The sequence below is a fragment of the Trichoderma atroviride genome, chromosome 2, assembly GCF_020647795.1.
Source record: "Trichoderma atroviride chromosome 2, complete sequence".
Taxonomy (NCBI): domain Eukaryota; kingdom Fungi; phylum Ascomycota; class Sordariomycetes; order Hypocreales; family Hypocreaceae; genus Trichoderma; species Trichoderma atroviride.
This window is the reverse complement of record NC_089401.1, coordinates 383,662-407,713: the sequence shown is the minus strand read 5'-3', so window position 1 is coordinate 407,713 and position 24,052 is coordinate 383,662. Positions and strand designations below refer to the sequence as shown.

General features: G+C 48.1%; 9 protein-coding genes across 9 annotated transcripts; 6 read left to right on the top strand and 3 right to left on the bottom strand.

Moving 5' to 3' along the window:
* Positions 1-2,282: 2,282 nt before the first annotated feature.
* Positions 2,283-4,831, top strand: TrAtP1_002799 (uncharacterized protein). Its single transcript, XM_014087481.2, has 3 exons — positions 2,283-3,082; positions 3,195-3,703; positions 3,802-4,831. The coding sequence occupies exons 1-3, from the start codon at positions 2,867-2,869 to the stop codon at positions 4,253-4,255; spliced, it is 1,179 nt and encodes a 392-aa protein (XP_013942956.1). The 5' UTR covers positions 2,283-2,866; the 3' UTR covers positions 4,256-4,831.
* Positions 4,832-5,377: 546 nt separating this feature from the next.
* On the top strand, positions 5,378-8,532 carry TrAtP1_002798 (uncharacterized protein). Its single transcript, XM_014087479.2, has 3 exons — positions 5,378-6,599; positions 6,908-7,335; positions 7,394-8,532. Exons 1-3 carry the CDS (start codon positions 6,328-6,330, stop codon positions 8,425-8,427), a joined length of 1,734 nt encoding a protein of 577 aa, XP_013942954.1. The 5' UTR covers positions 5,378-6,327; the 3' UTR covers positions 8,428-8,532.
* Positions 8,533-9,389: 857 nt separating this feature from the next.
* Positions 9,390-10,073, top strand: TrAtP1_002797 (uncharacterized protein; the record flags this gene model as incomplete). Its single annotated transcript, XM_066111620.1, has 2 exons — positions 9,390-9,431; positions 9,495-10,073. The coding sequence occupies 2 exons, from the start codon at positions 9,390-9,392 to the stop codon at positions 10,071-10,073; spliced, it is 621 nt and encodes a 206-aa protein (XP_065967698.1).
* A 38-nt stretch (positions 10,074-10,111) lies between these two features.
* On the top strand, positions 10,112-10,565 carry TrAtP1_002796 (uncharacterized protein; the record flags this gene model as incomplete). The annotated part of the gene is made up of 2 exons (XM_014087478.2): positions 10,112-10,435; positions 10,494-10,565. The coding sequence occupies 2 exons, from the start codon at positions 10,112-10,114 to the stop codon at positions 10,563-10,565; spliced, it is 396 nt and encodes a 131-aa protein (XP_013942953.2).
* A 185-nt stretch (positions 10,566-10,750) lies between these two features.
* TrAtP1_002795 (uncharacterized protein) lies at positions 10,751-11,653 on the bottom strand (the record flags this gene model as incomplete). Its single annotated transcript, XM_066111619.1, has 1 exon — positions 10,751-11,653. One exon carries the CDS (start codon positions 11,651-11,653, stop codon positions 10,751-10,753), a length of 903 nt encoding a protein of 300 aa, XP_065967697.1.
* Positions 11,654-14,656: 3,003 nt separating this feature from the next.
* On the bottom strand, positions 14,657-16,592 carry TrAtP1_002794 (uncharacterized protein; the record flags this gene model as incomplete). Its single annotated transcript, XM_066111618.1, has 6 exons — positions 14,657-15,061; positions 15,111-15,470; positions 15,524-15,677; positions 15,730-15,919; positions 15,979-16,256; positions 16,353-16,592. 6 exons carry the CDS (start codon positions 16,590-16,592, stop codon positions 14,766-14,768), a joined length of 1,518 nt encoding a protein of 505 aa, XP_065967696.1. The 3' UTR covers positions 14,657-14,765.
* Positions 16,593-16,835: 243 nt separating this feature from the next.
* On the top strand, positions 16,836-18,255 carry TrAtP1_002793 (uncharacterized protein). Its single transcript, XM_066111617.1, has 3 exons — positions 16,836-17,189; positions 17,256-17,436; positions 17,532-18,255. The coding sequence occupies exons 1-3, from the start codon at positions 16,916-16,918 to the stop codon at positions 17,812-17,814; spliced, it is 738 nt and encodes a 245-aa protein (XP_065967695.1). The 5' UTR covers positions 16,836-16,915; the 3' UTR covers positions 17,815-18,255.
* A 140-nt stretch (positions 18,256-18,395) lies between these two features.
* Positions 18,396-20,577, bottom strand: TrAtP1_002792 (uncharacterized protein; the record flags this gene model as incomplete). The annotated part of the gene is made up of 5 exons (XM_014087474.2): positions 20,290-20,577; positions 19,722-20,234; positions 19,347-19,606; positions 19,158-19,273; positions 18,396-19,107 (listed from the first exon to the last, which is right to left on the bottom strand). The coding sequence occupies exons 1-5, from the start codon at positions 20,336-20,338 to the stop codon at positions 18,396-18,398; spliced, it is 1,650 nt and encodes a 549-aa protein (XP_013942949.1). The 5' UTR covers positions 20,339-20,577.
* Positions 20,578-22,294: 1,717 nt separating this feature from the next.
* Positions 22,295-23,621, top strand: TrAtP1_002791 (uncharacterized protein). The gene is made up of 3 exons (XM_014087473.2): positions 22,295-22,646; positions 22,716-23,064; positions 23,127-23,621. Exons 1-3 carry the CDS (start codon positions 22,448-22,450, stop codon positions 23,470-23,472), a joined length of 894 nt encoding a protein of 297 aa, XP_013942948.2. The 5' UTR covers positions 22,295-22,447; the 3' UTR covers positions 23,473-23,621.
* Positions 23,622-24,052: the final 431 nt, after the last annotated feature.

The following is a 24,052-nucleotide window of genomic DNA, read 5'->3' as shown; positions in this document are numbered from 1 at the left end:
GTGACCAAGAATTGGTGTTGATCCAAGGATAGATGCCAATATACGACTGCAGTAGAGGGCCTTGTTAGCCCAGATCCAGTTAAAGCTCTGCTTTGCATCGGCCTAGTGAATCGTGCCTGCAGCCGGCTACGCGTTCCGCTTCTTTTCTGTTTAGAGGGCGACTAATAAAGCCCTCGAGTAACTTGGCAACTTGGCAGAGGTTGGAGGGAAATCAAGACGAAAAAAAGTCGCAGCACTTGCTACAGCAACTTGCACATGCTATTGCTAGTCAAATGAAAATCCATCGGTCTTGTCTGCCCTCTAGTTCACTCTAGTTCCTGTTTTAGCTTCAGTCCACCGTTAAAGTGGAAAGCCTCTGGCTCTTGGCTAGGCTGGATCGAGGCTATTCTGGGCACCTTGATTTTCGCGTTTACGGGCTGATCATGCCGATGGGCGGACCGTGGCTGTCAGTGGCCCGTCCCAGGCAAAGAGAGTGTGCGAGCCTGACTCGCGCAGAGTTTAGAGGACTCGATCTGAGCGTCTCCATCCGGCTCTTGTCATCGCTAGCCTGCAAAGTTGTAACTTGTGTGAGACAGCCGAGAGTGGCTCTCATGGCAAGAGCCGGAGCAAACGAGATCACCTTATGTCGATAAACATCCCACCTGCTGCTCCGAGCAGCTGGTATCGAATTGGTAAAAGGCAATACGGGGTGCATACCTGCAGCCAAAGAGCGTACATGTACAGTAGCGATGTTACGCTGCCGAGGAACAGGCATAGGCCAGGGGCGAGTACGAACTGCATGGCATCCACCATCCCACTACGCTCTCTTGGCACACATGCAGAAACTTGGCGCTGGCGCGTTGCTGTCACTGTAAGCAGGTTCAGGGGATCATTCAATAGTGCTGCAGACTGCGATTCAGCTTCGCCAGAGCAACAGGGGTCGTATCGCGCTCCCCCTCCCTGAGAAGCTGTCATCAAATCTCCAGTAAACAGAGCCCAAGATGGAGGGGGCATGGCTGTTCGCTAGCGTTTGAAGCTTCTGCAACGGGGTCGTTTCGGAGAGGTGCCGCGAGCTTTTTTCTGCTAGTTGCGAAAAGGGAGGCAATCAAGCAGGCGGGCTTTGCTACTGTAACGAACGATTGAGCTGTGTGGCGCGCGCTGAACCTTTTTTGGCCGCATAATCGACAGCGTCTCGCGCTTTATTACACGTCCACGAGCCGAGCGTGGTGCAAGGATTGTTGGTTTGTGGGTGGCAATGCTTGAATCAACATGGCACGGCTAACCGGCTGAACTGAAGAGGCGTTTTCCCGTGTTATAGATTATGAAATATGAAACCAACAGAACAAGAACCTGACAAGAGGAGAAGAGGTAGAGGCAGAGAGAGAAGAAAGCTGGCTAGGCCATGTCACGAAAAAAAGGCTCAGGCTAGTTGCGCGCGGTTGATGTTGACGTCGCTCAGGGCCCACGAAAGAAAAGCAGCGGCGCCATCGACGGCTCGCCAGCCCGCGTCATCTATTTGCGAGGCGGCCTCTGCTATCCGTGTCAATCATTTGAAATCTGCCCACCGGTGTCAGATCCGGACGTGTCCCTGGCGGCCAAATGTCCAATCCCTGGCAGCCCCTCAAGCAACTGGGATCCTTGCTGATGATGGGGAAGAGATATGTGGGCGGCTATCAGGCATCTGTTGTGTTATACTACAGTATGGTCAAGAGCAGAAGCGTATCCGATAATGTGCGTATCTTGTCACCTTGCAGATACTACTGACACGATACGGCCCTTTTCCCAGAGCCCGTCAAACTTTGGCCCACGAGGAGGCAATTCAGGCACAACGTCAGGAGTAAGGGCTCGGTTAGACCTGGCCCTATTGTGCTGTCAACTAATTTGTAAAAGACTTCGGCCCATTCTCCGCAAATAAAAACCAAGACACTGAATCGTCCACAAAAACTGAGCGCGCAGCCCATGAAAACGATTCTGCTCAGCCGTCTGCGACGCCTGTGATTTAGGTGGCGTTGTGGCTGGTCTTGGTAGAGCGTTAGGAGGTTTAGGAGGCCCTCGTGCCGGCCTATCGGATTGCTCTCTGAATTGTCCCAGTAGACCGGTTTTGGCATCTGCAGCGAACTAGGCCCCCCCCTCCTCAGGTGTAACGGTAGCCGTGCGTGATGAAGAAATGGCTGCGGCGATAAACAACTCCACCGCGAGCGGGTGGTGGACTAAGTTCGAGCAGACAAGTGCCGGAACGAGTAAAGGGCGCTGCAGAGTTGTGGCCGTCGGATGGAGAGCAAATAGGAGATTTCATCATGGTGGGCACCAGAGTTTTTCTCAAGCCTCTTTTTTGCCCTCTGGCTCTTATACACGGGACTTTGTTCTCCTGCCGCGGGATTCGAAGCTAGCCAAGGTCGATTACACTTGGCGTGGTCGTTCCAAGCTTCGCAGCCACGCACATCCTTCTGGAACCCTTTGCTAGCATGATCCTGGTCCCCAGTCTTGCATGAAAAAAAGGTCAAGATGCTTTGCTCGTAGAGGAATTTGTGGGCGGGCGGCCTGGACGGAGCCTCCCGGGCACAAGCCCAAAATCGTCCATTACATACATATCAGTCAGGGCCCCTCGCCACCCACTGGGATCGACCTCTGCGGATATCATTCATTTACTTTTTTCCTTTCCTTTCTTTTCTTCTCGGCAGGAGTTGCCGCCTCCATCTTTGTTGTTGGAACTGCCTACATGTAGGAGCCAAAAAAACACTTTGTATAATACGTACACTGTATTATACGGGTGGACCGCGGGACGACATACCAGACGATTTTGGCACACGTCTTACGGGCGCTTTTCCCACGTTTTTTTTCTAATCGCGACTGCGGGAGCCAACGGCCCTCTGCTTACCTGTGGATAATGGTGGACTCTCGCATTCAGCAGGCCATCGCGGATGGGAATGTCCCACCGGGCATCACGGCCGAATACTTGGGCGAAAGCCGTGACCGACCGTCGATTATCGGCATCGTCTTCGTCACGGCCCTGACGTTTCTGGTCGTAGTCACACGGCTGATATCTCGATCGTATATCGTGCAGCGTATTGGCATTGACGATGTGCTGGCCGCAGTGTCACTGGTAAGTACATGTGCCTACATGCACAACCCCCTAATACTTGCCTTGTTCAACGCGAAGCGGCAAGCATAAACAGAGAACTGACTCGAGATTTGTCTTTTCTTGTATCTACTAGGCCCTGTTGATATGCTTCGTTGGATTAAGCATTGAGCTCATCAACCTGGGCTCCGGCAGGCATTTTGCCTTTATAGAATACGTGCTGGATGTCCCCACGGTGCTTCGGACGCAGGTGCTGGATTTCGTCGCGCATATCCTCTACACGACGGCCCTCTTGCTATGCCGTGTATCCGGTCTGGCATTCTACTACAGAGTCTGCGGGCTTCACAACAACTTCCTCATCGCCATCAAGGTTGTCTTTTGCATCCTGGTCGCCGGCTTCCTGCCCCAGATCTTCCTGCTCATCTTCCACTGTAAACCGGTGACGGGCTATTGGCCGTACGGATGGGAGCCTGTTGCTCCTCGCTATACCTGCCTGCAATGGGGTATAGTTTACAGCGTCAACTCCTCGGTGTCCCTCCTCTGCGACTTGCTTCTATTCGGCATTCCCATTGCGATGCTGCGGACATTGGAGATGTCTCGTAAGCGTAAGATTCAGCTGGCCGGCATTCTGCTGCCGGGTGTCGCGTAAGTGGCTTGATTCTTTTTCCTTGGTCGCTCAACCGATTTGGAAGCGCCTAGCTTGGTGCTTCTTGAGTGATGTTTGACTAATATATGCTTTGCAGAGTCATTGCGATATCGATTGCTCGACTGGTCCTCGTCATCCTCGGACAGTGGGAAACGGACGAATCATGGTCATACGATCCCATGCTGGGCGTCGAGGCATCCGAGATAGGGGCGACTCTCATCGCCCTCTCCGTCCCTGGAGCCAAGCCGCTGTTCGACAAGATCGTCTTCAAAAAGGACGATTCACAGACGAGCGGCGCGTCCCACTATGGACGCAAAACCAGCTCTTTTCGCTCTCGAGGCACTGCTCTGAGCAACCTGCGATTCCAGACCAACAGCCAGCACAGCATACTGGGGAGCGAACAGGAGGAGGGCCAAAAGTACGGCGCTGAGACTTCGGCTATGGCTGGCAGCAGGCATGGCGAAGGCGGCGACGGAATCTACGTTCAGGTCGACTTTGATATCAAAGAGGCTCGAGTGAATACGACCACACCGAGCCTGAATAGCCGATAGAAGAAGAAAAGTTTTGATTTCCTACTCAGATACGACTTGTTTTGTTTGGCGCAATTTTTCTTAATCTTTTTTTCTTCACTTTTCTTCTTCTTATTTTGGTTTATTGCGTTATTTCAACGCATAAACCTCTAATGTTTACACTCATCGATATGCCTTGCAATGAATGATGGGAAAAGCACGATGGCGATGAGCCAATCGGCTCGCATGTAGGATTGATGGGGTTCATCTGCTAGTCTAGGCTAGTGGCCGTTTGTTGTATTGTATAAGACTCAAGGAGGTGTGATACCCGGATGGACAGCTTCTATTTTTTTTTTTTTTCATCCCACGCTTTGATTGTCCCATAGAGAACTTTAGAAGACGATAAAAAGCGTGGCCAAGTGTGCATGGATGCAAAACAAAACGTTCATACGCGACTAATGATCCCCCATGTGCAAACTATTGACTGCTTTTGTGATTTGTGAGAGATGGCTTCATGCAACTAGAGTACGCCGCTGCTAGTGCTCAAGGGAGCCCATGCTGGATACGAAGTTCGGCGAACTGCCTGTGCGACGGAAAAGGGACCATCTGGTGATTCTGACTAACACGACGTGCCCAAAGGAGACATGGACTCCACGTGGCCGAGTCAGTTGCGATGCACGATGGATGCGCGGCCTAGCTGCATGCGGGACGAAGAAAGGGGACGAGCGTTCCTGAGTGGTTCATTCAGTAGGCTGGCAGCTGGAAGGTCTGCGGAAGAGCCAGAGAAGAGCGATTGATGCTTCCAGTTGGTTGGTTGTGAGCCGATCTGATGGCGGGTGGTGATGCGCCCACAAGCCACGCCGCGGCCCAGCTAAACTGCTCTCAATGGTGATTCCATTTCTGGAAATCTTCAGCAATCTTTAGTCTCCTGCACTGACCTACCTGAGGCCGAGCCAACAGCGTTGGTGACCGTCTCTTGTCCTGTCCCAGTCTCGGCTCCATTGTCCGATGATTTCGCCGGCTCGGCCGGAAGGCCCGCGCTCGAGCCACCGCACCAGTTCCCGCTTTCTGTGCTCTGTGCTCTTGTTTCTTTCTCTTTTTTCTTCAGAGCAAATGGGGCTTTCTCAAAGGATCTTTGGAAGAATGGTTCGTGGGTCTGTGCTGTGAATCAAGGCGCAGTTGCCCGTCCTTGATATTCGCTCTCTATCTGAATCATCTCCCGCCTTGCCACTATTTGCAATTCCATAGTAGTTGTCAAGTACGTGTATATATGATACCGCCGATTGAATTGGGCTTGCTGCCTTGTTCATTTCTTGGCTAGCACTTTAAACTATAAATGTCATTTCATCAAGTCGATTTACTAGAACCATTGAAAGCTTAGCGTCTCGACATATGCCGTATTTGGAGCTCTCTATTCCAAGAACCCCAGTTTCTTCTCAAATTCAATGACAAAGAAAAAAGAGGTAGAAGAAAGAAGAGAGGCGATTCACTCGGTTAAGACGGACTGTCAAGTGTCATCAGTAGCGGGCAAACCGCTTTCTCGACTTGGCCTCTTTTGCCCAGTTCCAAGCCGCCTCTGGAATGGCCCGCCCTGAAACTAAGCAGCCTGGAGCTCCATCTGGCGCGCGTGGCCAGCAGGGAACAGAGCCGGCCCCCTGTAAGCAGTCGCTAAACGCGCTGGAAATATGCACGCCGACCGCTGAGAGCTGCAAAAACATGCCAGTGGCGGAGTTGTCACCGTTCATCTTCTGGGCATTCTTCATTTTCCCCATTCGCATTTTATGGAGATGGGCTTCGTCCTCGCAGTAGCCGCAGCCGTCTATCCGATCGCTGCGTGGCGCCCTCGCCTTGGCGTAATTGCTTGATCCATTCTGCATTGATGGAAGTGGCAAGGCCTCGTTTTGCCCACCGCCAGCTGATGATTCCTTGCTAGTGGCTGGTGCAGTAGCTGCGGTTGAAACCAACGTCTCGTCTGCGGTTTCGCGCTTCTTCTTCGTTTCCCTTTATAGTCTCGGCGAGAGCCTCCCTTTTTTCTTGTTTCCTCTTTTTGTTTCCTCCTTTGTTGCTCCTCACCCTTCCGTCTCTGTCTGTTTCTGCCTGTTTCCTTCTTCGCCATGCGCTCCCAATTCGCCTGGTCGGCCGCCTTCGTCGCGGGCGTCGCGGCCCTCGACGTCTCGCAGGTGTTCCCCATGACGCCCAACCTGATTCCGCTGGAGAAGAACGCCGGCTCGGACAATCTGTTCCCCATGGCCGACTGCTTCGGCTTCAAGCTGCACGAGGCCACCATCGACCAGATGCAGGCGGCCATGGCCAACGGCACGCTGTCGTCGGTGCAGCTGGTCAGCTGCTACATGACGCGCCAGTTCCAGACGCAGCAGTACCTCAAGTAAGTTGGACGCCTCCAAATCTCGCTTAAGAGGAGGATTCGATGGATTGGATCGATCTACCGTGCCGTCGGGTCGATCTCGTCGCTTCTGGGCTGGGCGCCGCACGGGTGGCTTGCCGTGGTGGTGAGACGAAGACGGCTGGACAAGGGGAGAGAACACGAGCTGTTCCTTTTCTTGGCGCCTCGTCTCACATAAGCCATGCTCACCCATCTGTCCATCTGCGTGCCCATCTATGCATCCATCTAGAGATCTATTCACCTGTCCGTCCAAACATCTTGCGTTGAGCCTTGGCTAATCTCATCTCCAGTGCCATCATCCAGATCAACCCCGACGCCTTCGCCATTGCCTCGCAGCGAGATGCGGAGCGCAAGAGCGGCAAGGTCCGTGGCCCGCTGCACGGCATCCCCTTCATTGTCAAGGACAACATCGCCTCCAAGGACAACCTGGAGACGTGCTCCGGCAGCTGGGCCCTCCTGGGCAACATCGTGCCGCGGGACTCGCATGTCGTCAGCCAGCTGCGCAACGCCGGCGCCGTGCTCTTCGGCAAGGCTGGCCTCAGCGAGTGGGCTGATATGCGCAGCAACAACTACTCCGAGGGCTACTCCGGCCGTGGTGGCCAGGTCCGCAGCGCCTACAACCTGACTGTCAACCCCGGTGGCAGCAGCTCTGGCAGCGGTGTCGGTGTTGGAGCCAACGTCATTGCCTTTGCTTTGGGCACAGAGACGGATGGATCTGGTGAGTAAAGTCGAGGCAATAATCTTCTTGTTCTCTGCTAATCATGGAACCTATATAGTCATCAACCCGGCTCAGCGCAACGCCATTGTTGGCATCAAGCCCACTGTTGGTCTGACTTCCCGCGCGGGCGTCATTCCCGAGTCTGAGCACCAGGATTCCGTCGGCACCTTTGGCCGCACTGTCCGCGACGCCACCTATGCTCTTGATGCCATCTACGGCGTCGACCCCAGAGACAACTACACTCTGGCCCAGCAGGGTCTGACCCCCAAGGGCGGATACGCCCAGTTCCTGTCTAACCGCACTGCCCTCAAGGGCGCCACTTTCGGTCTCCCCTGGCAGAGCTTCTGGGTTTATGCCGATCCCGAGCAGCAGAAGATCCTTACCAGCATCGTCAAGCTCATTGAGTCTGCCGGTGCCACCGTCATCAACAACACCGAGATTACCAACTACCAGACCCTCGTCAGCCCCGACGGCTGGAACTGGGACTACGGCACCACCCGTGGCTTCCCCAACGAGTCCGAGTACACCTATATCAAGGTTGACTTCTACAACAACATCAAGACTTACCTGGCCGAGCTCAACAACACCAACATGCGCTCTCTAGAGGATCTTGTTGACTACAACAACCAGTTCACCGGCTCCGAGGGTGGCTACCCCATGCCCAACGGCAACCCTGCTTTCTGGTCCGGCCAGGATGGCTTCCTCGCTTCTCTTGAGACCAAGGGTATCAAGGATGAGACTTACTGGCAGGCCCTGAACTTTTGCCAGTCCTCCACCCGCAAGGGCATCAATGATGCTCTCACTTACAACGGCAAGAAGCTTGATGGCCTTCTGGTCCCTCCTGATGTCGCCCAGAGCATTCAGATCCCTGCCCAAGCCGGCTACCCTGCCATCACCATTCCTGCCGGTATCCACTCCGACTCTGGCATGCCCTTTGGCCTGGCTATCCTGCAGACTGCCTTTGGCGAGGCTCAGCTGATCAAGTATGCCAGCGCCATTGAGGATCTGCAGAAGAGTAGTAAACAACCTTATAAGCGAACCCTGCCCACCTGGCGCGGCTACCTTCAGAGGAACGTCCCTGTCCCTCTGTAAATCTTTTGCTAAAGCGTTACGATATAATGCATGTTTTCTTGTATATACCCATACATATATGCACACACATATACATAATATGAAGTATTAATAGATATTCAACACATTATGAGTGCCATGATACGCGTGAAGAGACATGAAGAGTATATGCAAAGGTGTCACATTTTCTGCCAAGCACACAGCAATTTGGCTCAAGGAAGAGGTTTCTGCGATGGCATCAAATGTTATTAATGAGTTCGTCGCTAACCTTAACAACGGTCATCTATTTATATCATTTCTGATTTTTTCCCAGATCCAAGTTGATCTCGGCCGGCTTCTATCGGTTGGCTTATAAGCTTAAACACAATAGTCCTCCCCACGAGTCAGCTTCCTTCACCTGTTGCCGTTCTGCTAATCTGTAAACTCAGCTGGGTTACAGTTTACTTCGTTCCACTTTATAAACCAATTACTCCGTCAAATCCTTATTTTAAGCCCTTGAAGCGCGAAGATCTTGGATTCTAGTCGGTGTTGAGTGACCACACCAAGCTGTGCGGCCAATAGATTGAGCCCGCCACTTCCCAAAAGGGCAAATGGAGATTCCCTCCGCCGTATTCCCAATTGGGATATTGGTCTTCCTAGTCGTGCTTCAAGCTTCAAGCTCACAAAGCCTGGGAAACTTTTCGCGAGTAGGCGCTGACAGGTATTAGAAATCAGGTTTGTTGATGGATTCATGGTAAATGTCATTTTTTTGGTAGATGTTGCAAAGCAACGGTGTTGTTGATTGCTAAGAGGAGATGGCTTTGCAGTTGTTGCTATGGAATACTAATATTCAATCTATTTCATAAGTATATTAAACTCTCTCACCTCCTACTAGAGATGTCTTTATTTTAAGAGAATCTGTGACCTTTAAATCTTCTTTGCGACATACCATATATCACACTAATAGCCTATTCCAACAATTGACAACTCTCAAAGAGTAAAATATGTCTAAGCTCGTCGTAATCACAGGAATCACTGGTGTTCAGGTTAGTTTCCCAAGCGAATTGCACTATTTCACAACTCAAATTCAATTTTAACACCATACCCAGGGAAGCTCAGTTGCCGACACCTTTCTCCAATCCCCAGGCTACACCCTCCGCGGCGTCACTCGCAACCCCGAATCCGACGCCGCCAAAGCATGGGCAGCCAAGGGAGTCGAAATCGTCAAGGGCGACCTCGACGACGTCAAGTCCCTCGAGCGAGCATTCCAGGGAGCCAGCGTCATCTTTGGTGTGACTGATTTCTGGACCATCTGGAAGGATCCTCGCAACTCGGAGCTGAAAGCGCCGGATCAGGAACTTGTTGCCTACTGCTACGAAGTTGAGCTGCGGCATGGCAAGAACATCGCTGACGCTGCGGCTTCGACGGCGGCGACGCTGGAGAGATACATCTTTAGCTCCATGGCTGATGCGACGAAATCTAGTGGTGGCAAGTACACCAAGCTGTACCATATGGACTCCAAAGCCCATGCTGCGACCTATGCACAGAGCCTTCCAGCCTTGAAAGGCAAATTCTCACAAGTTCAAGCTCCAGTCTACTTCCAAGTAGGAACGGAGTGGGGCCTACCAATTACTCCACAGAAGGTAGCTTCTCATGAAACTTCAACTTCTCCAACTCTTCCCAACTAACACTTTGTTCCGCTCAGCAAGCCGATGGTACTTATCGTATGAAGGGTGTTGGTCCTGGACACAAGCCGATTCCCTTTGGAAACGTACGGACCGATCTCGGCCCTTGCGTCAAAGTTCTAGCTGAGCAAGCACCCCCCAACACGAACCTCTTTGCCGTAGGCGATTACCTTTCCTGGACAGATTATCTCCGCATTTTCTGCGAGACACAGGGGGTCAAATATGGAGGCTATGACGGGATGTCTTACGACGAAGTTAACGCGCTTTTACCGGGTGGACTGGGCCACGAGTTTGGGTTAAACGTTCTGTTTGCGTTTGACTTTGGCTATGAGGGGAATGAACCCGGGATTGTTGGGCCTGGCGATGTGAGTAACGCGTTTATTAACCTTTATTATGGAAAATGTACTGATTTGACATGAATAGCTTGGAATCAGAATGACATCTTTCAGGGAGTACTGCGAGAAGAACAGATTCTCTGCTGCCTTGGGCGAGTAATGGGAGTACTTGGTATGATGCTAAAAGAAATCTACTATCACGAACAAGATGCTATTTGCTATACTTGCATTGCATCATAGAATAACATAGATTGACAGATAAATGTATGGAGTCGACTTTTGGACACCAAACCTATTCTTCTTGCCTCTTAAAGGAACAACTGTTGCACAGCTAGTCAAGCATTCTCAATTTAGAGCCTTTGCAACAACTTGCTTAAATTCCTCTTCGCTTAACGTCTTAACCCCAAGCAAATCATTGTCTCTCTGGTCATCAATTTTATACTTCCGATGAAATTTATATAGGCAGGCGGAGAGAAAGTCGCGAATAAATCCAGGCTCGCCCGATCGGCCTGCTTTATCGGCCTCCCACGCAGCAGCCAGCGAGGCCTCCAAGTCGCGGGGAACAATTGACAACTTAATTTCTGGGTGCGTCTCTCTGACAGCGGCCAGAATCTCATTTTGCGTTGTAACGTGAGAAGCGACGTATAGATGGCGGTTTTCGGTTTCAGAAGGCTTCAGCAAGGTGTTGACAATTGCTAAACCGACATCTGATAACAGCGTTGTGCCGATGGGGATGTCTCCTCCATTCCATACGTGAGCGTCAGCGTTGTCAGGGTTCAAGAAAAAGCCCTTTAATATTGCCCATTCGAGGAATGGCCCAGTATATAGGAATGTATACGACAAGCCGGACTTGGTGAGGTAGTCTTGAACGATTCCTTTGCCTCGGAGGTACGGAACATTGCGAACTTCTTGAATACTCGCGTCAGCTCCGTACTCGGAAGGAATAAATCGTTTCACGCCAGCTTTGATCGCCGCGTCAATGAGAGCGATTTGCGGCTTATGAAGCTCGTGGTTCAGCGCCGACACGACAGCATCTTGGTTTTGAAGGGCCTTGGTGAGGGATTCGGGAGAATCGTAGTCGATTTGTGCGACTTTAACACTGGGGAATTGGGCCCTGACGGCATCAATGGTATTTGCCCTTGCAAGTAATGTGATGTTGAAGTGTCGGGACTTTTGGAAGGCCTCGACTACTGAGGGTCCCAAAATGCCTGTGCTGCCAGCGATTGCGACGTTTTTATAAGCGGTCATTATTTCTGAGATGACGAAGAATGGAGTATAGTAGGATTGTTATGAAAACGGTGGTCAATCGTGTTCTGTTTGAAGTGATAGAAGAAGCACTCCATAACAAGTTTGGCCTTTTGTATCCCCTTTCGCCCCCTCATAGCCAAGGCACATTCTGTTCTTTCTACACAATCACATAGTTTAGTATTGATTTATAAGAGCTTCTGAATTATTCAGCTTTGAGCGTCCTACATCCAACATGAAGCGGTGTTTACTAGGCATGAAGATTTGCAGTGCCACCGTTTGTATAGTACAATAGTATGGTGCAGTCTATGCGCGCAGAAAGTCCCGCATCATTTAAGAAAACTATTTCTAAGCGACCAAGTCTTACCAAGCTTTATAAGAGAGTTTGAACTATTTCCAGCTTTACAATATTCATGATTAATATACACAACACCATTACCTACTCAAATTTTACATTTTGAGCTTTAAAGTTGCATTTACAAAGAACTTAGGATTGATGAGCCTTGTCAAGATGGATGGGAATATGTAATCAGCCATGTTATTAGGCTGTGGTCACACATTAAGTGTAACACTAGATTAACTCATGCAGATGATTCGTTGCACATATTGTGATGGAAGTATTGCTGGCTGTATTTGCACCTGCTACGATGTTGTGTAAAATCAGTGTTTGTCTAGTGGTTAGCTTTGTAAGGATTACCTACATATTGACCAGCCATTTTGACGCGCTGGATTATCTCTAAAAGTCAATACAGGCTGCTCTGTCTTCAATTTCAGATATAACTATTTAGGATAATGAAGGCATTGGTGCTTAAAGCCATCTTCTTTGGGATGAAGTTTAAGAAGCCAGACCTGAGCGACGCTAGTTAGTTATCCCGCATTAGGACATTGGTGGAGTCGAAACAGACATTGAATCGCCATGCTGTAGACTAATCATAGAATGATGAGAGAGTTGCATTAGAAATCAGTACTAGGTCACGTTGCGCGGTCAGAATGTCTGCCAGTATTAGGGAGATTAAACCATGTGTTGCAACATTAAAAGAGAATGTGCTGCGTCAAGTTTTTATTCACAAACTCACTGTTACAACAGACAGCGAAACAGGAGCGCGAGAAACGATAGGTACGCATTTTTGAAGTAAACTTGCATTTTCATCTCTCATGGCTTAAAACAATTCACAATTTCATTAATAAACGTCCTCTTCGGAATGGTAGTCAAAGCGTCTAGCTAGCAGCTTCTCTCAATTCACTGTATCTGTCAAATAGGAGCCTAAGCTTTGAACATTTCTTGACGCTATTGCTTCCATCAAAGCAGCGGTAACTTCTAAATGCTCCTCCCTCGAAATCATCGAACATGAGTGAGATCGTCTGGTTGGCTGCGCAAGGCAGACACCTGCGCCATAACCAAGCAACAACTGAACAATGCCATGATGCTTTAGTTCCATTGCCAGTTGTATAGGTCTACCGCAGTCCCTTCTTAGAGGCCTCCTACTAGGCAAGTCATGATAACCAACGTTGGCATCAGCACCTTGGGCGAGTAAAAGTCGCGCCAGATCCTTGTTACCTAGCTAGACTGCGTAAACGAGAGGTGGCATAAACCAGTCAATGGGAGTACTATGTTTCAACCCAAAAGTGCACCCCCCCTAGGTCTATTACAGGACGCGGAGGTGGCCGATCCGATTCTTCAAAGTCGCATTTGACGCCATGCGCCAGTAAGATGTTGACAATTTCACTGGCCTGTTGTCTCACTGCTTGACCAAGAGCGAGAGTGCAATTGACACGGCTTGTTCTCTGAACCAATAGTACTGTCAGTTCTTCGTTGCTTTTCTCAACTGCTTTGATCAAAGGAACCCTTTCCAAAGTCTTATTCATATCTGACTCGGCTCCTGCATCAAGGAACACGTTTACTAATTGAACATCTTCCAATTCAACAGCATGATACAATGGAGTTACTTCAGGGAAAAAAGGTAAACATTCACGTCCATGCCGTGTTCTTGAAGAAGTTGGGGAACCAAATGTTGAAATCCCCTCTTCAAAATCGCCTCAAGTGCATCATGCTTAGCTTCTTGAGTAGGTGGCTTGTTAGAAACCGGATTGTGTGTAGGATCGCTGGTGAGCTGATGAGCAGTAGGAGGTCGATATCGGTAACGGGAGGCTGTGATTATTTCCTTTGCATCGGTAAAGCGGTCGCGGAAGTAAAACGCTCAATCCGGACTATCCCAAACAGCCCCAGCCTTCGTTTTCAATAATCCCCCATCCCTCATTATCTTCGATGAACGTTTTGGCATGAACGAAATGGCTATCATCGCTAATGCCTTATCAAGGGCTTCCTGAAACTGATCTGGAATAGGAAAGCCAGCGGCTTCATGAAGCGTAACGGTCAATATATCGAATCTCTCACTACCTTCCAATCTCTCATTGCCTTCCATCACAATGGAAACAATATCGGATGCAGCTAGAAAGGATAAACACTGTCTCAAATATCCAGGTATGTCACATACTATAGAGATGATCATCTTTTGGGTATCCTCGCGGTATCGCTCACTCCTATAGGAAATGAGTATCACGTGGAACTGCTGTTAGGGCCGGTTTCTGTAATGTACGTGGTTAGGTTTTTAAACGACTAGTAAAGCTAAGAATATTTACATGAAAATAACAGTTATAAAGTATCGTTGAGAGCGAAATGAGGTGTAGAAACTTATAAGACCAAGTGCCACGCAAGTGATGAGCGCGGAGGCCACGAGTTATAAAAGGTTGCCCGCACTGCAAAGCTCCATTAATTAGTAATACATGGGAGAGATTATTTCTCAATGCTTCGGTAATAATAAAGAGCTGTTAGATGCTGTTGGATGCTGTTAGTGATATATTACGGATATGTGATGCCGAACTACATGAGAGCTATACAAGGTCAGGCTGCATCAATTGGTGACATGTTTCTGCTGTTATCACTGTACGACTCATTTTCCTACGATGGAACAAATATAGAACTTCTAATACAGTCCTCATAGTCCATTGAGCGGAAAAGGTAGTCATTAACATTGAAGAAAATAATCTGCATCTACAGATATTCTGGCTTTAACAATCCAATTCGTTGTATATCTGTCTATAAAACAACGCTCGCTCAGCTCTCTTCGACGACAACACCAAATCCGCAAGCCTTTCTCATCTGATCGAAATCCGCAGTTAACCTCCTATAGAACTCCAGGAGCTTGCTGGTGCCACCCCCGGTGAGGGCCTCGCAATATTCCTTGTGCCGGATCGCACTGACATCAACTCCAAAGCTCTCCAGAATTGCGTTCTTCTCGTGGTCTCCTAGTTTGGAGAGCTCAATGTTGAAATTCTTTTTGCATATGATTGTGACCAAGTCTTTCCGCGCCTCGTTGGCCGCATTGGTTATGACTTGTAGGTCATAATTAACTTACCAGAAGTTAGAGTAAATATACGGCTAAAATGGATGGGGACTCACACTCTTGAACCATTTCCTTCTTCTTGAGACTGGTCTTGATGTCGGACTGTGCGCAGCTACCTACGATGATCCCACCGATGAATATCGCGCCAATGCTCCACCACCCAAGGGGCAAATGTGAGACCAAGGATTGGATGCTGGCGCCCCCAATCCCAGTTCCCTTAAAGATTCCAGCGACTGCAGCTAAACCAGTAGCTAACCCGCCAATATTGCGGACATTTTTAAGCTGGATCATGTCTCTCGTATAAAGATCAAGCTGGTTAACCAGTTGTGGCTCTAGGGACTTCTTAGCCTTGGTGAACAGGAGGCTACTGGCATGAAGACCTAAAGCTGTTTCGTACATTGACTGAGGAGTAACGACTAGGTATTATTAATTTAGTAACCCATGAAGACAGAAATAAAGAACTACCCACCTTCACCAACTTGTATTTGCTGAAGGTCTCTCGCAATACCGGAAAACCTGACTTGGTACTCAAAGAACGGATTTACAGCCAGCTGCCAGGCAAAGAGGTGTGCTGGTTCACTGGCTGCTGCCTGGTTTACCTGGGCCTCGTAGGACTGTCTCAGCTGTGATCCGTCAGTTAACCGTCATTGTGGGGTAAACCAAGTGGGTTCTCACGTTACGAATAACGGTGACGGGCGAGCCAATGGCATCAAAGATGGTAGCAGCACACCTGAACATATCTTCAGCGTCTACGATATTTGTAAAGGCGGAAGAAGTTTCGTTCTGGCCCATTAGATCCGAATATAAGTCGAATACCCCCACAACATGGGATAGGGCTGAGAGGCCGTCATCGAGAGTGGAGAGCCTTTCAAGGTTAGCGATGGAAGACTTACACACTTTATCACAGAAATTGGGGAGATATACAGAGTGGCAATAGCCTTGGTATCTTCCACCTCTGCAGGCTTCAAAAGCCTTTGGCTTGTTATGTTCAGCTTGTTTATAGGGAAAATCTGGACGTATCTATTCTTGTGGAGCTGTGGTACGTTGAGAGGGAACAGGTTCATAATGTGAGGCTTGCTACCAATTTTAAGAAAAAACTGGAAGATGAGCGCCGGGGCATTGTGCCGGAAGAGCTCTCGGACATCATATTGAGCCCTTCCATTGGGATCGTTATCGGTGTAGCGTCTGTGCTCGAAATCAACCTGAAAGCCAGATTACTCGTGTTAGTCATGACTACAAAACCAGTTTTCTTTACCTAGTTCCCTGCCTACTGGAGGATGGAAGGAAAGAGCACTTACTTGAACCGGAACGAACTCGTCACGACTCGCAAGACCCTTTGGTTCAACAATTTCAACTTCTTTCACAGTCCAGTTTGCGAGTTCGAGTGCGATAAACAGCTGGGCCAAGTCGTGGTTGAGGATTGGAGACCTGCCAAGCTTAAAATAGTGCCAGACCTCCAATCTGACCAGGAGTAGTGCGTCCGAATTAATGGGAGGAATTTCCTGTCCATCCTTGTAGCTTGGAGGTTGTTGGCTCATGTCAGAAGCGGAGTTTGAGAGATAGATAGCAAGCAATACTACTCAACAAAAGACAACGAGAGTTGTTTTGACACATGGGAGGAGCCATCGCCGGTTCCTAGCTTTTGGGCACACGGGGCATCTATGTTATTGGTAGTACAAAGGCCCTTGTTTGTTGTTAGTAGCACAGAGCGCCTTGATTGGTAGCCATCATGAGACCCACTGACAAACAAAGACAGAGATATCATGACAGAGTTCCTTTAAGAACGATCCAGTAGTACCTCTGCTCCTTCCACTAACCACCAACATCTATCCTCAGGCTGCTCTTCTCTTGAGCACTAAACATGGAACAAACCAGCAGTCAACTCACCCCAGAAATGAGCCTTCTCCGTCTCTTAGTATCTTCCGAACCGCAATGCGGGGTATTGGGCGTGCCAACAGGCACCGACGACCATCAGCGCATCCCTGGAATCGATCGCAGCTTCGACGAAGTGGCGCTCTGGGAAGAGTTCGAGGTCATAAAACGCTCTGCAGAGTGGCACGTGGGCCAATATATCAAGTTTTGGGATCGCTGTGAAAATGCAGATGGCGACCCTGCGGTGTTGGGCCATAGCAAACGTAAGTTGAAGACTCAAGATGTCCATACTCAAAAACACGTGTGGGTTAACTGTGTGGTGATGGCAGGCCGAAATCAACTCGACGAGAGCCTTTTCAAGTCCAACGGCAGCAAAGACAGATGGCGGCTGAAGGTCGAGCACGATAAGGCTGTCCGCGAACTGCTTACGATACAGCGCATCTTCAGCATTTTAGTCGCGGACGAGGAAAGGATCACGGGCTATCGGTGTATGAAGAAAGCGCTGGCTTAGTTCGTTTGCCTTCCCTTCTCTTTCTCCGCAGCCATGTCAGGAAATGGTGGTGAGGTTCCAGTGGCTAATCGTCTTTGGGCAAACCCATATGCAGCTCCGCCGTGTTACCTGGTGCTTACTTCATCCACCACGCGCACTTTAACACGGCTTCAAGCATCGTTGCTGCTGCTGCTGCGGTATTTGCAGGCTACGGCATAGTATCCTCCCTGAGCCACGGAGCCTACGTAAGCTTGCGGGTGCTGGTGATCGATAAGTGCCGACAGATGGTAGGCTCGCTAGAAGACCGCGTCCGGACCGGCGCGGTCAACCGGGAAGACCAAGAACTGTTTGATAAGGCATGGTTCATCCCTTTGAACTGGTTTCAACTCGAGGAGTAACGAGAGGGGTATCCGCGAATGTTCGCCGCCTGATCGGACTTCCATTGGATCCAGCATTACCTCTCGTTATCACGTTGCGGAGGAGTCTCATATCCCTCAATCAAAGCAGGACTAACGTAAAATTACTGACTTTTGGGTGCTTGTTTGGCGTGTGACAGATTTTTTTGACGAGATTGAGCCCATTATGAAAGGCCTATGTCTATATAAGCTATACAAGGATTGACTTTTGTCTGAAATACTTGTATATTACACACAGTCCGTTATTATTTGATCTAACAGTTGCAAAATTGGTCCAGGTAAACAACCGCACAGGGTAGAGGGAAGCTTGTACAATAAACTGGGTTGTGAACTCTTTCAGTAGTTGCCACAAACTCGGTGATAGGGAGTTGCCCTTGCATAGGGAAAGTTCGTTGAGCATGGCATGAGAAAGTCGCCTTACACGGAATACATACGGTTTGGAAGTAATCAGCAAGTAAACTATGACAATCTCTAAGAAATAATTCCAAAGTCCTGCGTCATTGATGACCTATCACGAAGCATCTTAACCTCAGGTAATGTATCAATTACTTTCTCCAACATCACTAGCTATCCGTCTTAGTTCCTTTGCGATGCGATATGTCATTCCATAGCTTTTCCAAAAACTCTTCACACCTATCGTGCCAAATAACTCCTTGAAACGCAGATCGAAGTTCTTCTTTTGTACTCAGCATTAGTGCAGCACCCAGCGGCTCCATCCTTTCTACAAACAGCCATTTCTCATCCCATTCTGAGGCAGCTCCATACCCCATAAATACGACCCATAGCAACCAGCGTTGTCTCTCAGGAGCCAGATTCCACCATTCTGTATCCTGCATCTCCAAAGAATCTCGTAATCGCTGAAAGAGGGTGTGGAATATCTTTGATCTGACTGGAAGTTCTCTTAAAATGAGATAGAGGTAAATATATGCCGCGATATTCATCAAAACAGAGCTAGATGAGAGATATTCGCTGGCATTCAGAGCTTCGAGGTTGATGTTTTGGAGAGTGAGAAGATCGTATTCGACGCTATATATTTGGTTGCTCATTGACGATCCATCTAGGCGAGCATCATACTCTGGGCAGAATGCGATAGATAAGCGTCTGAGAGACCGGAAGATTGAGTTTATGAGCGAACCGGAGCCGAAAGTGCGCGCTGGAGAGAGCGTCATACTTTTCATGCCCGTGGGCAGCTCGGCCTCAGTTCCGGTAAGTTTCAGAGGTAGGAGAGGAAAAGATGGCTTGCAGTCCCAGATGTTTGAGTAGCATAAATCGGCCCTAGAAGGCATAAGCATTTGAACGAGTGTGGTTTTGTAGTATGCGCTGACCATGTTATCACATTTCTATGGATGCTTTCGACATTTTGTATGCCTCCTCGCTGATGAACCATCAGTTGGAGACCTTGCATGTGAATTTTGGCCAGGTCAAATTTGCCAGCGAGATTCTAGAAATTAACCAATTCAGTAAAAGACATGGGTAAAAGTAGACAAATAATCGACATCATAGGGCACTCTTACCTCTCTCGTAATGACTAATGAAACGGCTGCAATGAGAGTATCTCTTATCGCATTATCTTTGATAGCCTCGTTGATCAATCGAAATGCCTCTCTCCCATGGAAGAGGCTCCCAGGAGAGTCGATTAGACCGTATTTCATATTGTAATCTAGAGAGACGAGATACAGAACCGCATGGAATAATGCAAGCTCCTCTCTGACGAAATACCAACAGTCTGGTGATAGGTTGAGAGCAATACAGTTAACAGCATAATGCTTTTGATCTATGCTCAAACAGGCTAATTAATACGCGGTTGTTTATACGCAAGTAGCAACATGAGGTATTGAGAAAGATGTAAAATATGCATTAATCGTGCGGGGTCGTAACAGTTGACTCACAATAAAAAATAAACTGTTCGCTTTCAGGCCCCATTGGAAAAGAGAATGCGTTAAAGGGATCCGAGTTTGCACCTTTTCTCATCAACAGGTTCTTATCAGGCATGAGGCTTTGTCGAATGGACCATTTTGAGTAACGCAAAAGAGCCTTTCTTACATCTTGGTCCTGTTCAGATTCTGAAGTTGTTATTGATTCCAAAATAGCGAGCTTTACTTTTGTAGGCTTTTTTGTCTTGCGTGGCCGCGAGCCAATTCGAAACTTCCCTTCATACTTTTGCTGCGACTTTACTTTGAGCGGGACCGCGGCTGCTGCAGCCATTTCGTCTGTTGTTGTTGGATGGTTTTGTCTCCAGACATAGTTGCGCATAGCTTGACTGCGAATGCGTCTCGACACATTTTTGTTGCGTTCATCTGCTTCTGTTCCCGTGACAGCGATGAATTCGAGTGGTTGTACATCATACTCATCGGTGTAGGTGAATCTCTGATCGTAGGACCGAGAGGGAATATTGAACGTTACTAGGCACCGAATTAATGGCTGCGACAAGGAATAACTCATGAAACAGATGCGTACCATTGTTGTGGACGAATCCGGAAGTCCCGTATATTTCATCTCCACTCATCTTCGCGCTCTTCGGGCTTGACGCGCTTAGTGGTTAGTTAAGGAGGAGTCTGGATCTACAGAGTTGACAATATTGCTGGGACCTTGTGTTGAAGATAGTAGGACCCGAATGATAGAAAGAGGTTATCAGAGTTGAGAAAGGCGATTGTTCTAAGCGAGCATAAAACACGATGCACGAAACCAGATGCTAAGATAATTATTAATCTCTGGTGTTCTTCCCGACATCTATGCTGAATAGACTATTTGGATTCATGTCACTGCCCCTCTTCTTTTCGCCTGGCGGTTTTACAAACCCTCTGCTTAGTCAAGCATCCCGTTTGTGGCTTGAAATAAATCCCGTAGGTCTTACGCCTGAGCTGATACGAGCGCTGCCAAAGAGGCAACGAAATGTTTGCCAAGCCGGCGCAACTACAAGTTGAGAACTATTTACGGCAACAATAAATATGAACGAGCCAATACCGTTTCAGCTTGAGAGCTCGTCACCAGGATAGTTACGAGAAGGATTTGACTATCAGTTTTGAATCCGAATCCGAGAGCAGGAATACGTGTACGAATCTAAGAGATTGGAAGGAGATAGTGCTGACTGACGAACCAGGACCACTTGCGCTAGACGAGCAAGTTTGGCGAATGCTGGTTATCATAGCAGATCGGGACTTTTAAGCATTGACGCCGATCTGTGTTTGCACGAACACCTGCGTATGCGTGCTTACCAAATACCATATAGTATCTGTAGATATCATATTGATACACGTAATTGTTTACTCTTCGGATGGTGATTCAATAACCGTTAACTATTCTAGATAACACGGCATGTTTGTTTCCTCGCGCCAACTACGACTGTACTTTGTTCTTTAATGACCCAATTAGGAAATGCCTACATGTAGAAGGCGGAATGTCTTCAAGTATTTCCTAAAAAAGTGACCCAACAGCCCGGTTTGTATTTGAGGCGGGCAAATAAAGCTTCAGTTCCTACTGTTACGAGGTTTTATCAAGCATATAGTGTGATCGAAAGTTCGTTGAACAATCCACAGCTGACTTACACAGAATCATTACACAGAATCAGCGTCTATGAGACTACAGGAGACGGTTTCGGCGATTAGCATCGTGACTTCGGCGATGTGCACCTGCTTAGCCTAGAATTCAATCCTTCTAGAAACATTAAGAAAGGAGTTACTGCTCTTGAACCAAAGTAATGTGTCAAAAGATTGATAAGTGATGAGAATAGGGATGATAGGGGAAATGGATTAAGACGACTTTGCCTACCTGGATGTACAAAGCGAGAGCCACGATCTGACTTGGAGTACATGAAAGTACCTGAGAAATATGGCGACTGCCCCACTGAGACCCAGCCAAGGTTGTGATTAGTGCCGGGATATCAGTAGCGGCATGATTGATGGCGTTGGTTCTTGGTGTATCCACACCGTATCATGTCATTGTTAGATCAACGAAAGTAATTCATATGCTGGCTTGGCTGGTGTTTGGGCTGAGTATTTAATAATTAAGATGTCGTATATGATTGTCAACCGGATATGCAAACTGTAATTAATGTGAAATGTGATAAGACTGTTAGTTTTGATACTTTGGACTCTATAGTATCAAGAAATATGTGCATCAATATGTTTCCCATTGGAAGATATTGCAAAAAAGCTATGGCATTGTATTTCTATATACATTCGGTATATCTATCTCATTCACTGGTTTATAATATCTCTTATAAACTTTTTACCGTGATTTGGAGATTGTGGAAAGTAATAAAGAGTAAAGAGAGGCGCATCAGGTAGTGAAGCGGCACATTTGAACTCCAAGACGTCGCACTGTACCCGGAGCTCCAGTGCCACTTGAGGCTTATAGCATATCGTCTGCTCATTATTAATGTTGCGGCTATGATGACATTGCCAATGCACGTTGGTTGATACGACGCAGTTGGGTAGTATTACGGATATAAATGTGATAAAACAATTACTATATAAACAGGGGAAGAGGAGCAATTAATTCTCAAACTTTTTATTTCCTTAGAAAATAAAAAATACACCTCTGTCGCATTCGTCTTATACTCTCACAACTCACACATCCCTCTCTTATCAAATCGACCACGCAACAAAACATAACAATGGCTCCTTCAGTTCTCGTTATTGGTGCAGGCGGCGCGTTTGGTAGACCTCTTATGGAGGAATTCATCAAGCAAAAAGCTTCCTTTTCCAGGATTGCCATCTTGTCAGATCCCGCCAAGGTCTCTAAATTTTCCGACTTTGCAGCCCGAGGCATAGAAGTCATTTCTGGATCTTACCTGGACCCCAAGTCGTATGAAGGTGAGTCGTTTGTATTATCGGCAGGGCGTGAAAAACCTTGAATGAAAAGACAGCTAACAAACTCGTCAGGCTTTGAAGTTGTGGTGTCTGTAGTTGGCAATTCCATCATGAGACTGCAACCTGCCATGATCGAAGCTGCCATTGCGGGTGGAGTCCGCCACTTTTATCCATCCGAGTTTGGATCAGACGTCGCCCAGGAACAGCTGCGAACTTTCCGCTATCTTCGAGACAAGCGTGTCACCCGTGACCATCTCGCCGCCAAGGCAAAGGAGCACCCGGATTTCTATTATACGCTCATGTTGACTGGTGTCTTCACCGAATGGACCGCTGACCCGTTTTACAACATCGATGTTGTCGCTCATACTGCGAATCCATATGGATATCCCGACAAGCCACTTCATGTGACTTCGATCCCGGAGTACGTTTGCCTCGTGCGGTGTCGGCTAGTATTGCTTGAACTGACCAATGAATGATCTTTAGTATTGCAAAGTATACCGTTGAGTCAATTCTATTGCCTGTAACTCCCGGTGTTCAGAAGCGCGAAATTCGGGTAGTTGGAGAAAAGACCACATTCCAGAAATTCGTCGATGACTTGGGCGAGGTCCAGGGAGTCAAGTACAAGGTCACATACCTGGATCCTGCAGAGGCCGCCAAAAATGAGAGAGAAGCTTGGGCTCGTGGTGATGAGGCGAATGAGCTGATGTGGTCCGTCAAGCCAATGGCAGCCGGTGGAATCGCACTTGTCCCCGGGGAGCTGGATAACGATAAGTTTTCGTTCCGCCCAGAGTCTGTCAAGGAGACCATGCAGAGAATTTATGGGAAATAAAGCTGCCTTTTGTGTGTTGACACTGGGTTACGGCGTGGGGCGTGGACAAAAGAGGCAGCTTCAAATGAGTTGAACAGCCACGGTTAGAAAAAAAAAACTAGAGCTCATATAGATGTTATCATACTGAATTGAGAGACACCTTTCTTGCATTTTCCAATTTGCAGTGTCAAAACGACAGCTCAGACGAATTTTGGGTGAAGTGCTTGTGATATACGGTGGTACTTTTATCGAAGATAATTTTAAACGTTGATAACCCACCATGTATAGTGAGACAGGAAATTCGCAAGACCAATAATCTCATTTTATAAACCTATTATCTACAAGAATTTTGGTCATAAAAGGCATTTCACAAGTGTCGAAATATAGAACTTGACCCGCTGGGTAAAAGAAAAACTCATTCGACCAAGGCCGGTTACCCGCCAACACAGACTCAAGTGTAGCATCACCACTAGTATAATACTTCATGAAGTGATATCTAATGCAATAATGCTGAAGCGGTACGCGGAGATGGACGACCTGGGCCATTGTAACATTGAAGCCGAGGCATCTGTATCATCTGTTTGATGCATGTCATTAAACA